Raw genomic sequence first — 12912 nt, forward strand, 5'->3', positions numbered from 1 at the left:
TAGAGGATGCATATTCTAGTAGTTTTCTCGAACGAATCCGCCGGCATTCTGAAGAGGACCGAACCTGATTGCGGCGGAATACTGGATTAAGGAGATGGAGGAACTGTTGTTACATAGAGGAGCAGAAAGTGAGGTTTGCCACCTTTAAACTGGTGGGAGAGGCAAAGATATGGTGGAGGTCGGCCAAGCTAGTGGAGGAACAGCGGCCAGGTTATTCATCTATCACCTGGAGTCGTTTCAAGGAAGTATTCTTTAGCAGATACTTCCCCGTTGCCACTAGAGAGGTGAAGGCAGAGGAATCCCTGCAATTGACGCAGGGGTCTTTGTCGGTGCAACAATATGTGGCTAGATTTGTGGAGCTATCCCAATTCGCTCCATATATGGTCCCAGATGTGCCAAAGAAGGTTTGAATGCTTAAGAGAGGGCTAAAGCAGGCAATACATGCGCAGGTGGCGGCGTTAGTGGTCCAGAGCTTTACTAAACTGGTGGATAGAGCCATGGCGGCAGAGGCTAGTATTCATGAACGAGAGAGAGAGGCGAACCAAAAGAAGAGGCCCTTGCCTCAAAGTTATCAGTCTAGCTCCAGCCAAAACTCCTAGAAGCGGCTTGGTAGTTCGTCGGGCTAGTGGCAAGTGTTGAGATCTCGAGCCTCGTAGGGGAGTTCTTAGAATGCCACTTGTCCCAAATGCCATAAGAAGCATTGGAGCGAGTGTAGGGCTGGAATGGCGATTTGCTACGGCTGCGGTGTAGCAAGGCATCAAGTGCGGGACTATCCCACGATAGTAAATTACACACCTTAGCAGCAGCATTATAAGAGAGGGAATCAAGCACCCTACAGTGGTCACTAGGGAAACTCCACCCAGGCACGGGTGTATTCTATGATGCCGGGTGACGCCAAGCATGCAGGTGATGTAGTTATAGGTATTATTTATATGTTTTCCTATAAAGCTGTTGTGCTTTTTGATTCAGGTGTGACCCACTCGTTTGGATCTCGGGGGTTTGTTAGAGTGTTCGGAGTAGATACTCAGTCGTTAGGAGTTGAGTTAGGTGTGGTCACGCCGACAAGGTCAGTTATTGTATCCAGGTAGGTGGTTAGAAACTATCTAGTGGATATTCAAGAGAGAAGGCTGCCTGCTAGCCTAATCGTCTTCGATATGCATGGATTTGATATTATTCTGGGGATGGATTGGCTAGCCTCCAGCTACGCAAGCATAGACTGTCACAAGAAGGAGGTGGTATTCAGGCCTCTAGGGGAGCAAGAGTTTAAATTTGAAGGGTCGTGTGTGCGCTCTGCTTCACGGATCCTTTCAACGATTTAGGCAAAGAGATTTCTTCTGGGGATTGCCAGGGGTACTTAACATATGTGAAAGAAGCACCAAAGGAAGGACTGAAGCTGGAGGATATTCCAGTGATACGTGAATTCCTAAATGTTTTTCTCGAAGACTTATCGCGGTTACCACTTGATCATGAGGTTGAATTCGCCATTGAATTGACTCCAGGGACGACGCCAATCTCCAAGGCTCCGTATTGAATGGCTCCGACTGAACTGAAAGAGCTAAAGGAGCAACTGCAGGAACTTCTAGATAATGGTTTCATTAGACCGAGTGTATCGCCCTAGGGAGCGTCGATGTTGTTCATAAAGAAGAAAGATGGGTCGATGAGGATGTGCATCGACTATAGAGAAATTAACAAGGTAACAATAAAGAATAAATTCCCGTTACCGCGTATTGACGATCTGTTTGACCAGCTGAAGGGTACTGGGGTTTTCTCTAAGATCAATCTGCAATCCGAATATCACCAATTGAAGGTTAATTCAGAGGATGTATCGAAGACAGCCTTTCGAACCCGGTATGACCATTATGAATTTTTGGTTATGCTGTTTGGTTTGACGAATGCGCCTGCAGCGTTCATGGATCTGATGAATAGGGTGTTCCATGCATACTTAGATCAATTTGTGATGGTATTCATTGATGACATCCTGATTTATTCAAAGAGTCCTGCAGAGCATGAAGCTCATTTGAGGTTGGTACTTAAGGCACTCAGAGAGAAGAGATTGTTTGCTAAATTCAAGAAATGCGAATTTTGGCTAGAACAGGTTGCATTTCTAGGACATGTAGTGTCCAGGGAATGAGTGTCAATAGACCCGGGCAAAGTAGAGGCAGTAGTAAACTAGGCAAGACCGAAGAATATACATAAGATCAAAAGTTTCTTGGGTTTGGTAGGGTACTATCTCCGTTTTATCGACTGTTTTTTTAGGATGTCAAGTCCTTTGACACAACTTACAAAAAAGAATAGTAGGTTTAACTGGACTAGCAAGTGTGAGCAGAGTTTCCAGGAGTTGAAAAACAAAGTCTAGTCACAGCCCCAGTGTTGACCATTCCATCAAGGGATGGTGATTACGTGATCTATAGTGACGCATCCCAGAAAGGGCTCGGGTGTGTTTTGATGCAACAAGGTAAAGTTATTGTGTATGCTTCTTGCCAACTCAAGGAGTAAGAGAAGAAATACCCTACACATGACCTAGAGCTAGCAGGAGTGGTCTTTTCACTAAAGATCTGGCAGCATTACCTATACGGTGAAAAGTGCAAGATCTTTACTGATCATAAGAGTCTCAAATACTTTTTCACTTAGAAGGAGTTGAATATGAGGTAACGCAGGTGCCTTGAGTTGATTAAAGACTATGATTGTACTATTAGTTACCATCCCGGAAAAGCTAATGTGGTAGTTGATGCGTTGATTCAGAAGTTAGTGCCTACATCCGTCTCAACAATTGGGATTCAGCATGAGATTAGGATGGACCTGGAAAGGTTGGGGGTAGAGTTAGTAGAAGGAAATTACCAGACATTCATTGCTGGCCTGGTAGTGCAACCAACCTTACATGAGAGGATTAGATCAGCTCAAATGAAAGATGTAGAGCTAGCAGAGACTATGAGTGGAATACAAGATAGATTGAATACAGACTTTAATGTCTCTGATGACGGGGTGTTGAGATTTCACACCAGAATCTGCATGCCAAATGATAACGAGATTAAACGAACCATCCTGGAGGAGGCACATCGCTCTTTATATACGGTACATCTAGGAAGCACAAAGATGTACAGGGATCTATGAGGATCTTTTTGGTGGTCTAACATGAAAAGAGAGATCACCCATTTCGTAAAGCAGTGCTTGATGTGTCAGTAGGTGAAGGTCGAGCACCAAAGGCCAACAGGACCACTACAGCCACTTGACATCCCAAAGTGGAAGTGGCAGCATATCTCAATGGACTTTGTGTCGGGATTGCCTTCGGTGGTGCATAAGCAGAACGCTATTTGGGTTATAGTGGATTGGCTGACGATAACTGCTCACTTCGCTCCGATCAGGGTCAGCTATTCCATGGACAGGCTGGCAGAGCTTTATGTGCAAAAGATAGTACGACTTCATGGCGTCCCAATTTCTATAGTTTCAAACCGAGATCCATGATTCACCTCTCATTTCTGGAATATTTTGTAGGACACCTTAGGATCTCAACTCATCTTCAGTACCGCATTTCACTCGCAGACGGACGGACATTCTGAGAGGACCATACAAATTTTGGAGAATATGCTATGGGCATGTGTACTGGATTTCGGTGGTAGTTGGATAAGATTTGTCATTAGTTGAGTTCACGTATAACAATAGTTATCAGGCCAGTATTGAAATGGCACCATATGAGGCTTTGTATGGTCATCGGTATCGATCTCTTTTGTATTGGAATGAGGTAGGCGAACAGTAGGTGTTGGGACTGGAATTGGTTCAACATACCTCTGCAAAGATCAGACTTATTAGGGAAAGGATAAAGGCAGCACAGAGTAGGGGTGAGCAAACGGTCGGTTCGGTTAAATTCGGGTAATTAACCGAATTAACCGAAAAATTCGGTTAATATAAACCATTAACCGAACCGACCGAATTGACGAAAGACACCGAACCGACCCCAACCGAATTGCCCATTCGGGTAATTCGGTTAACCGATTTTAACCGAAATCATTTAAAATTAATTGTTAGAAATATAATACAATTATAAATTTTTTTTAAAACCAAATCCAACTTAATTAAATACCTTATTTATTAATTTTATTAATGAAAATAATATTTTACCATAGAACAAAGAATCCAAATAGGTTAATTAAACTCCTTAATGTACTTACATAAGCAAAATTTATATTCATAAATTATATTTAAAATCTAATTAATTAGTAATTCGGTTAATTCGGTTAACCGAAATTTTTTTTACCCTTAACCGAACCGAAACCGATTAACCGAAATTTTGTAGAATTATAACCGAACCGACCAAACCGAGATTTTTACCCGAACCGAACCGACCAATTTCGGCCGGTTAATTCGGTTTTCACCGAATTTTGCTCACCCCTAGCACAGAGTCAGCTGAAGAGTTATGCAGATACTTGCCGACGGGTGCTAGAGTTCTAGATTGGGGATATGGTATTCTTGAGGATTGCTCTGATGAAGGGAGTGATGAGGTTCAGAAAGAAAGGTAAGCTGAGTCCTCGGTACATTGGGACGTTTGAGATCTTGGAAAGGATTGGTCTAGTCGTTTATCGAGTGGCGTTACCACCAACATTGTCTAGAGTTCATAACGTCTTCCATGTATCAGTACTGAGGAAGTACGTGTCAGATCCTTCGCACGTGATCAACTATGAACCCTTAGAGATTGGGGATGTGTTGACTTATGAGGAGGTACCAGTTCAGATTATGTATCAGAAGGTACAGCAGTTGTGTACGAAGGAAATACCGTTAGTGAAGGTACTATGGCACAATCATGCGATTGAGAAGGCTTTTTGGGAGTTGGAGACAGAAAGACGCAAGAAATACCCACAGCTTTTTAGTGATGATCAGTGTTAGATAGATTGGTACGGTTGAACAAGTACGTGTTAGTTTTATATGAAGGTCAGGTAAGGTAAGTATGTTTAGTTTGTCAGTTGTTTATGAGTTTATGTATGGATAGTCTCTCGGAGAATTATGTATCTTAATATAAATTCCCGAGACACTTTGTGTAACCACAGTATTCCTCCGCCATAAGTGAGGGCAGGTAATAAATTTAGGACGGGGCTGCTATGTGGGTGGCCTCCGGCTCTTCCTAGAATCGGAGCAGTAACAGTTTAGATGATGTGAAAGAAAATAGTTAGCAAATTTCGAGGAATGAATTTTTATGAGGGGAGATTGTAGAGACCTGAACCCAGAAAAATAAGGAAAATTAAATAAGAAAGGAAAAATTTCGGAAGTAGAATAGCAGACTTCGTCGATGAGGTCCAGGTTCTCGTCGACAAAGGCTCTTATATGGTTCGTAGCTGAAATTCAGAGTCTCGTCGACGAAGAGATCTTGAACAGCCAAAAATATCAGGTTTAGGGTTCGTCAATGAAGCCTTTCTTTGGTCGACGAACGACCTTCTACAGCTCGTCAACAAAGACACCACTTTGTCGACGAATTTGATCGGGTCAAGAGTCTATAAATAGGAGTTTTGTTTGCTTTTTCGTTAAGAAAGCTAAATCTCTCTCTCTAGAACCACGAACCATACACTCTCTCTCTCTCTCTCTCTCTCTCTCTCTCTCTCTCTCTCTCTCTCTCTCTCTCTCTCTCTCTCTCTCTCTTCAGTTTCTTCGCCATTCATCGCCCGAATCGACAATCGGAGGTTACCACGAGGATCAGAGAACGAATATCTACAATCCTAGTGGAGTAGATTCCTGATCTCGGGAAAAAGCTAGGGTTTGGTTTTCGAGCGTTTCAGATTCTTTTTCAGAAATAGGTAAGGGGAAGCATACGTTAAATTTAATATATCAATTTTAACGTTTTTAAAATATTAACTATTACTACAACGATTTCGTGTTTGCAGCACTGAAAGTTATACTTAATCATATATAAACTTTGATTCAACTTCATTTCAACATACTGTTTTTCTTCTTAAATAGCTTTATCTTCTACTTTCTTGAGATTTAATATTTTGTTTGATAACTAAATTACATCTCCTATGATTCTGCTATTTGAGTGCACACAAAATCGAGTTAGCAAAGTAATCCTAGAGGTTGTGCGCGTGGAAACTATATGCATCTAAAAATGTTCTCCATATGCAGAAAATCGACTTTAAGGACAATGACCCTTACAAGCCTCGGGAAGCTAATAAGCATTTGTATTTTTATTTAATATTAATTTTATTAGTAAATATTTTTTGTCCTTCTATTATATTTCCAACACCTATTTATTAGCGTGTTAAAAATTTCCTAGCTAGATAGGTGAGAAATGATGTTTTCAATTTAGTTTAATACATACATATTTTCTTATGGTTAATCTCAGTTTATTTAGATAATATTTCTCAAGACAACAAATTTAGTTTAGTACTCTGTTAGGAAAAAAATATATATATCTAAACCGAAATAACAAATCAAATTGAATTCAATCCAATTGGCTCAGCTCGCCAAAAAATTTCGGTTTGATTTTTCTACCGGCCAAAAGTCAGAATACTTTATCATTGCCCTTTATTTTTCTTATTATTTGTAGTTAAAATAAACCCTTTAACACATTTATGTTAATCACACAATTAATACCCTTATTTGAGTGGTAAAGAAGTTAGAAAGATTTTCACCCACTTAATTGCAAAGTTGGAAAAAAAACAATTGGATTCGATTCTTGGGACTGCCAACATAGTCAATTTAGTCCTTTCACAAAATCAAAATTTTTTCTTTATTCTCAAACTGACTAATAGAAGTGTCCTGAACTTTCGTACTCAAATGAAAATCTCTCAATACCATAGCCATACAAACTTGAAAAGGAAAAACCTCAATCCTTCCACCATGTACCACGCGCTTTACCTTTAATCATAATTGTTTTTTCCCCCCTACGATAAAATAAAGTTTATCCGCAAAAGATATTCAGCACAAAAGATTGGGCCCAGCATGCCTTAATTCATTCATACCTTTATTGTTTTAGTGGCTGCGCAATCAAGATTATCTAGTCAAACCTATTTTCATAATACACAGCATCCTTGATAAAGCATAAACAGGTACAAATAATTACTCAGCAAAGCAGGAACAACCAACACAACACCCACGCCTAGAATAAACAGATCGCAGATTTTATTTATCATTCTGAAGTAGGACGAAAATCCATACAACACAGAAGTTGAGTTCTAATGGCATTACAACATAACATCGTCGCAGAGGGCAGTGCTCGAACAAATGATGCCTGCAAAACTAGGGCTTGGAAAAAAAAAACCCCCATACAAGGGGTGTCATGGCAGACCGAAACAACATGCTACCATGGCCAAAGCCCACGACCACGAGGCACCATCGTTCAAACTGCCAAGAGCAACGATGGCAACAGATGACTTACCTAGAGGAATCTTCAACCCACCCTACAAGGAAAACAGAGCCCCAACCACAATGTGCAGAACCTGAGGAGTTCAAAAGAGTGGAAGACACTGTAAAAGGGATAGTGGACAGACTCAAAAACAGACAAATTAAAAGACTAAGGGGATGAAAGCTTTTGCATGAAGGTCTAACCAATGCTTTGCAAAAGCTAAAAACACCAGGTACTGACAATCCCGGCTTCAATGATCTCAGGGAAATATGGCCATGGGGAATGCAGGGTCCTATAATTGGGAGCCAAAACACTTTGTCACAGATTCCCAATTGACTAGGAAACCCACAAAAAAAAAAAGGGGAGTAATAGGCCATCATCGCTGGAAAAATGAACCGGGGTACCCGACAACAGAAGACCCAACTGATGGACCCAAAAACAAAACAAATCACTACTGCTACCATAAAAACTAACTAGAACTTGTACTTCCTGAATATTTCACCCTTCTCGGGATCTGGGATATAATTCGGGAAGCAGGCTATCTTTTCCATCCTGGCTCAGGAAAGGATATCACACCTCCATAGCTGCTCCACTAGAAGGTCAACCTTACTGCTGCTGACTGCATTGCAATGCTGGAGGTTCAACCCCATAAGGGTCTGACCTAATTTTCCCAAGAAAAACAAGCTTCTCTCTGTAATCAAAGAGCAACCTGAGATGGAAAGGATTTGCAAATTGAGCTGCTTTGCACAAGCCAGGGCAGCAATGCCCAAATCAGAGATTGCGCTCTTTGAAACATCAAGATCACTTAGCAACATGCAGTTTTCTGCAATTGCCATGAGGCTTGAATCTGTAATCTTCCCACAACCATCAACATTCAGCAGTTCAAGAGTCCCACCATGCAGCTTAGCGATGCTCAAAACAACTTCATCTGTAATATTCACACAACTGCTCAGATTAACCTTTACCAAACCAGCTTCACAGCTTTCAGTCAGATGGAGAACCCCAGCATCAGAGATTTCATTGAGTCCACTCAAGTCCAAACACTCCAATTGAGGACATAACTTCCCCAACATTGCCAAACTAGCATTCCCAAATCCAGGACAGCTACGGATAGACAACGAACGAAGAGATTTGCAAGGAGACATGTGAGGCAATGTTAAAGCTACATCCTTAATCCCTAAGCAATTTGTCAAAGCAAGTGATTTCAGCTTCATACCACAGCTAATAAGGGTACCCAAAAACCCACGATGGGTGATCCGGTGGCACTCCTCAAGCTGGAGTATCTCAAGTGATCCTGCAGCTTTGGCAAAAGACACCAGACCATTGTCAGATAAGAATGCACATTTATGGAGGGAGAATTGTTTTAGATTTGGGCAACCCTTCCCAACAGCTTCAAGCCCAACATCTGTCACACCTTGGCAGGATATAATTGTGAAAACCTTCAGCTTCTGCAGACCATGACCATTGCCCATGACCCAAAAGCCCCTCTCACTAACGTTCTGGATACCAGAAAGGACTAGATCAGTGACGGCTTTGCCGTAGTGTCCAACAACAGCAAGGGAAACATCAGTGATGTTTAATGCATGAAGCTTTATCTTTGTCAAGGTATATGATGCTGACGTCAACAGACTCACAATTCCTTGATCCCCAACAAGAGGGCAATCTTTAATTGAAATGGACTTCAACTTAGGGCACCAACGTCCAACAGCTTGCAAACTTTCATTCCCAATGTTTGAACAAGATTCAATTGTTAAATCTGTCAAATTAGGGCAATTCTTTGCAATTGCAATCAAAGCTTTGTCAGTAATTGCTGGACACTGACAAAGGTCAAGCTTCTCTAACATATGACAGCCTTTAGCAATCTCAAATATACCTTCATCTCCAACAGAGGCTACCTTCCAAAGAGAGAGAACCCTTAGAGAAGGGCAGCCATGGGCAACAGCCCTGAGACCAAGATTTGTCACCCCGCGAGGATTGCTGTCTCGGATCAAGAGCTTTCCTAATCCTCCACGACAAGCAGTTCCAACAGCAATGGCAGCAAGTCTGACATCAGTTGCTTTTTCCCCTTCCAAACACCTTGAAAGATACCCATCCCTCACAATTTCCTGATCATCAAACTTAAATGTCCCCTCACTTGAAATCAATTTTTCCTCGGTATTCAAAGTTTTGGTAATTTTCTTGTTGCAGAATTCACTGCTACAGATGTTGCTTAGAAGCCTAAGCCAGCGCTTAGAAACACAAGCACAGGCACATTTCTCTTGGTCACTGGGTAGGCGTCTGAAGATCTCAAATAGGCATTCATCAGGAAGAACTTCAATGGAGCTAAGCTTCTTCTGCTCAGACCCATCTCCACTGAAAAAAAGAGGAGCACTAATGCGAGGCCTCTTGCAAGAAGGAAAGTACACATCAACATGGCTCCCAAGGGACAAAAAGAGGCTTGGCTCCTTGGGCTTTGAGTATATTGAAACCCCAGGGCAAAAAGCACCATCTGCTGGAAACCCAAAAACCAGAAATTAATTTAGAAAACATTCTCCCATACAATTTTTTTTTTTTAGTAACATACAACAACTGTATCATACTCGCAAAGTCGACATGGATTTCAGGGTGGTTGTAATCAAAAACTAATTTCTTGACAAAGGTAAGCGTCCACAGGTAGTAGCACAGAATGGAAAAATATTTTATATGCGTTATGATGAATCTGATACTGCTTGTGCATAAAATTTGTCCATGACTACCTATTTTCAAGTGCTAATCATGCACAAGTTTTCCCCTCTTATAACAACGTGATAAAAACACAAGGCTGTGTAAAATTAGCAATACAAATTAGAGTTCAATATTATTTTACAAATTCTGAACACCCTAAACAGAAATCATAAATTGCAAATCACAAATAAAATCCTAATGATAATTACTAAAAACACCTAAGTCTGAAACCCTATTAAAAATACCCAATAAACAGATCTTCAGACATCACCTTAACTAATTTTAAATTTCAAAAAATTACAATCAATCCTCAAAGTGAGAACTCAACACAGCAGATCAACCAACAAAAGGGTCACCACAGCCATAACCTACAAATCCAAGCCATCCCGAGAAGCACCTACCCACAAATAGACCACATAACCATCCGATCTACAGCTAAATCAACCAAGAGACCCTAAAAATCACACGATTCAAAAACCAAAAACCAAAAACCAAAAAGAGAAAGAAACGCATAAAAGTCAAAGCATGGACAGAAAAGAAACAACGGCAGGAGATCCAAAATTGCAAGAGATCCAAAGCTTACCAGTGAAATCAAAGACCTTAGACATGAGAGCAGCTGAGAAGTCCCCGGAAGACTTGGAATACGCCGTTCGGCAGTACAAAACCCTCCGAAGAGAGCAAAAAGGAGAACAGCCGCGAAGCAGAAGACCGAGAAGCCAAGCTCAAGAAATTTTGGGGATGAATGCATGAGAAAGAGGGGAGAAAGCTGCAACAAAAAACCCTATCAGATAGGGCAAAAAGAGGGGAGAAGAAGATGAGAAAGGAAGAGAGGAGTGAGGAACGACCTCCGCTGAAGAAGGAATGTTACAGGCATGAAGGTTTTATTATTGGGAAGGAGGTGCGGAAGTTTGTGTACATGACAATACACTGTAAGAAAACCCAAGTGCAATGAATCCATTCAGCAAAGTGGGGCTTCCTCGTTGTATTCCACACCCCCACGCCCACTCAACCCACCAAATCAAAACCAGAAACTACTCCTTTGTAAAACCAGATGCTCGTTTCTCTGCCTTCCCCGTTTAAGGGCCCGTTTGTATTTGCACTAATAAATAAGGACTTTTTTCCCGTTTTAACTTTTTTTAAAAAAAATATATTAAATAATACCTCAGATTTTTAAAAAATATATATTAAATAATACCTCAGAGAAGTATTTCCCAAAATGACCCTAACGTAATCTTGCTACTCCAAGTAACAATATTTAACCAAATTTCGCTACTTGGAGTAGCGAGATTAATCACGTGTCAATTGGAGAATTATTTTTCTAAAAACAAATCTCGCTACTTGGAATAACGATATTTTACCAAATCTCACTACTTCGAGTAGCGAGATTTTCCACATGTCAATTTAAGAATTAGTTTTGTAAAAAAATATTATTTAGTATCTATATTTTAAAAAATGATAAATAAGGAAAAAAATTCGGTTCCTTGTGCTGTGGTGTTTTTTGGTTCGTTGGATGGATCGTCTCGGATGAACAGCCCCAAAATGTGCAAAGTCGGATGGCCCACATCAGCCCAGATTTGTCAGTATCTGATTAGACAATATCAAATGATTGACAGAGAGTTTAGTCTCTTTGGACGGCAGCAAATCCCAAGATGGGATTTAAAATTTTTTATAGAAATAATTACTAAATATGTTTATATACATTATATTATTTTTATTACTTATTAGCATTCATAGTTGATGGATGCTAGCAAAAATAGGATGGTAGGAAATAATTGCTATATGCAGGCTACTGTGCATGCTCTGCAGCAACTGTTCAGAATTCTGACCTGCAGATCACATCCATTATACTGACATGCACAATAAAAATGTAATTCACCTTTTTAGTAATTCATTTCTTAAAAAAAAAAAGTTTCTTTAATAGGGAGGCCTAAGGGTGGTTATTGCTTGAGACTAATTAAGAAAGAGGAAGAGGAGGTTATCTGTAACACAATTCCTTAGTCCCAATTTTAAGTCTTAGTTACTTTTTAAAAAAAATAAAAAAATTAAATCTAATTTTGTTGATTTTAGCCTATTTTTTAAAAATATCTTTACTCACATTAATATTTAAATTAGAAGGATCTGACAATTTCATTTATTAAGTCAAATGACAAAAATACTTATCATAGATAGTGCTGGATCTTGGGGATAATAATAATAATAATGCAATTATAATTTTACAAAAAATTCATTAATATTGTATTGCTGCCCCTTTATGTTTTTGGATCTATTTAAATGTTTATTAAGATTAGGCAAGACAACAAAATTAAAAAGTGTATCCTCATTTCAAAATTGTTTCATATAGTATTCAAAATTTTGAATTTAATATTTTTCATAACAAATTTGTATGATATCCCCCCCATAGTACAAGCATGAAGTTATCTTTTACTTTACAAGCCAAGAATTAATTAAAGTATTATACAATATATATTGGAAATATTTTTTACCCTTTTTATAAAATATTAAAACTCAAATCCATCTCTAAATTCCAAAATTATGATTTATTTTAATTTCTCTTTTACCTACCTAACTCCTAATCTTTCAATTTTTCTTTTTTAAAAGATTCCATAATGATAATGATAAATTACAATAAGACACGTAAAAAGTGAATGCTTAATAAAAATAAGTTTAACAAAAACTATTGTTTAATAATTTTTTTTCGAGGGGATTTTAGAAATTAGCTCAGCACTCATATGCTAATATATTAACTATATTTAATTAAATAGGAAAATATTTATATATTTTATTATTGAGTAGGAAATATTTAAATGTTATGTTCCATTTATTACCGCTATCTGTAGCACAAAGAGAGTCGATGATCCATCAATTTATCATATTATTTTTTT

The 12912-nt window shown here is 39.3% G+C and overlaps 1 protein-coding gene across 2 annotated transcripts; it reads right to left on the bottom strand.

Moving 5' to 3' along the window:
- Nucleotides 1-7082: 7082 nt before the first annotated feature.
- LOC131150820 (EIN3-binding F-box protein 1-like) lies at nucleotides 7083-11062 on the bottom strand. 2 transcript variants are annotated; one of them, XM_058101820.1, is made up of 2 exons: nucleotides 10614-11062; nucleotides 7083-9815 (listed from the first exon to the last, which is right to left on the bottom strand). In XM_058101820.1, exons 1-2 carry the CDS (start codon nucleotides 10636-10638, stop codon nucleotides 7885-7887), a joined length of 1956 nt encoding a protein of 651 aa, XP_057957803.1. In that variant the 5' UTR covers nucleotides 10639-11062; the 3' UTR covers nucleotides 7083-7884. The 2 variants fall into 2 exon arrangements, with proteins under 2 accessions (XP_057957803.1, XP_057957802.1); XM_058101819.1 differs by having other exon boundaries at nucleotides 7083-9818; nucleotides 10614-10995.
- Between the last annotated feature and the right edge of the window lie 1850 nt (nucleotides 11063-12912).

The sequence above is a fragment of the Malania oleifera genome, chromosome 3, assembly GCF_029873635.1.
Source record: "Malania oleifera isolate guangnan ecotype guangnan chromosome 3, ASM2987363v1, whole genome shotgun sequence".
In the NCBI taxonomy this organism is placed as follows: domain Eukaryota; kingdom Viridiplantae; phylum Streptophyta; class Magnoliopsida; order Santalales; family Ximeniaceae; genus Malania; species Malania oleifera.

What these genes read in the sequence shown, in the direction of transcription:
- LOC131150820 (XM_058101819.1), bottom strand. Translation starts at nt 10,638, where the DNA reads ATGTCTAAGGTCTTTGATTTCACTG. An exon ending in TAAGGTCTTTGATTTCACTG is followed by an intron (nt 9,819 to 10,613) that starts GTAAGCTTTGGA and finishes TTGGGTTTCCAG; the next exon opens with CAGATGGTGCTTTTTGCCCT.